Here is a 647-nt window from a genome sequence, read left to right as displayed (position 1 = left end):
CGCGCCGGTGTTCCCCCCCCGGCGGCCGCCGGTGACAATCGGTGACCCGAGGGGGCAGCCGGGGAACAGGGGCGATGGCCGGGGCGCATCCCACCTCCGCTCCCCCCCATCCCTTCTCCCCCTCCCAGGTGTCGCGGTGAGGCCAGCGCTGGGGTGTCTGATATATATATTATATATAATAGAGCCAAGACTGACCAGTTGCTGTTCGACGCCGTATAATCTGGTTTATTTTCTTCCTTTCCGTGGTAAAGGTTTTGATTTCTTTTTTTTTTTTTAAAGAAAAGGCAAGACGCGAGCTCTCCTTCGCCCGTGGGTGCGCGTGCGGCTCCTCGGGGGCCGGCTAGGTGCCCAATTCCTGCTCTTCCTCCTGGCCCTGGGTTTTGGGGAGGGGGTCCTGCGGCGGCAGCAGCTCCTGGAGCCGCGCGAAAGCCGGGCTGCTGGGAGGGATGCGGTTCTTCTGCGGGAAAGCGGGGCGTCGGGCTGTGCCCCGCGGCGATGCCAGCCCCGCGGCCATGCCAGCCCCGCCGTGTGCCCAGTGGCGATGCCAGCCCCGTGGCCATGCCAGCCCCGCCCCCCGCCCCCCCCCCCCCCCGGGCGGGCAGGGGGCGTCGTGCGTGGGGCGGGGCCGCCAGCCGAGAGCGGGTGGA

At 67.7% G+C, this 647-nt stretch overlaps 1 protein-coding gene across 1 annotated transcript in view; it reads left to right on the top strand.

Annotated features, from left to right (window-relative positions):
- The window catches only part of ARHGEF11 (Rho guanine nucleotide exchange factor 11), a 46024-nt gene extending 45680 nt beyond the window's left edge, over positions 1-344 (top strand). Inside the window, exons 43-44 of the mRNA XM_019473181.1 lie at positions 129-136; positions 280-344. Of these exons, the coding sequence (XP_019328726.1) occupies positions 129-136; positions 280-344 (73 nt within the window). The remainder of the gene's footprint in view (positions 1-128; positions 137-279) is intronic.
- Positions 345-647: the final 303 nt, after the last annotated feature.

Source organism: Aptenodytes forsteri, unplaced genomic scaffold (assembly GCF_000699145.1).
Source record: "Aptenodytes forsteri isolate BGI_AS27 unplaced genomic scaffold, ASM69914v1 Scaffold454, whole genome shotgun sequence".
Taxonomy (NCBI): Eukaryota; Metazoa; Chordata; class Aves; order Sphenisciformes; family Spheniscidae; genus Aptenodytes; species Aptenodytes forsteri.
Note: the sequence above shows the minus strand (reverse complement) of the source record. Positions and strands in the feature narration are given on the sequence as shown.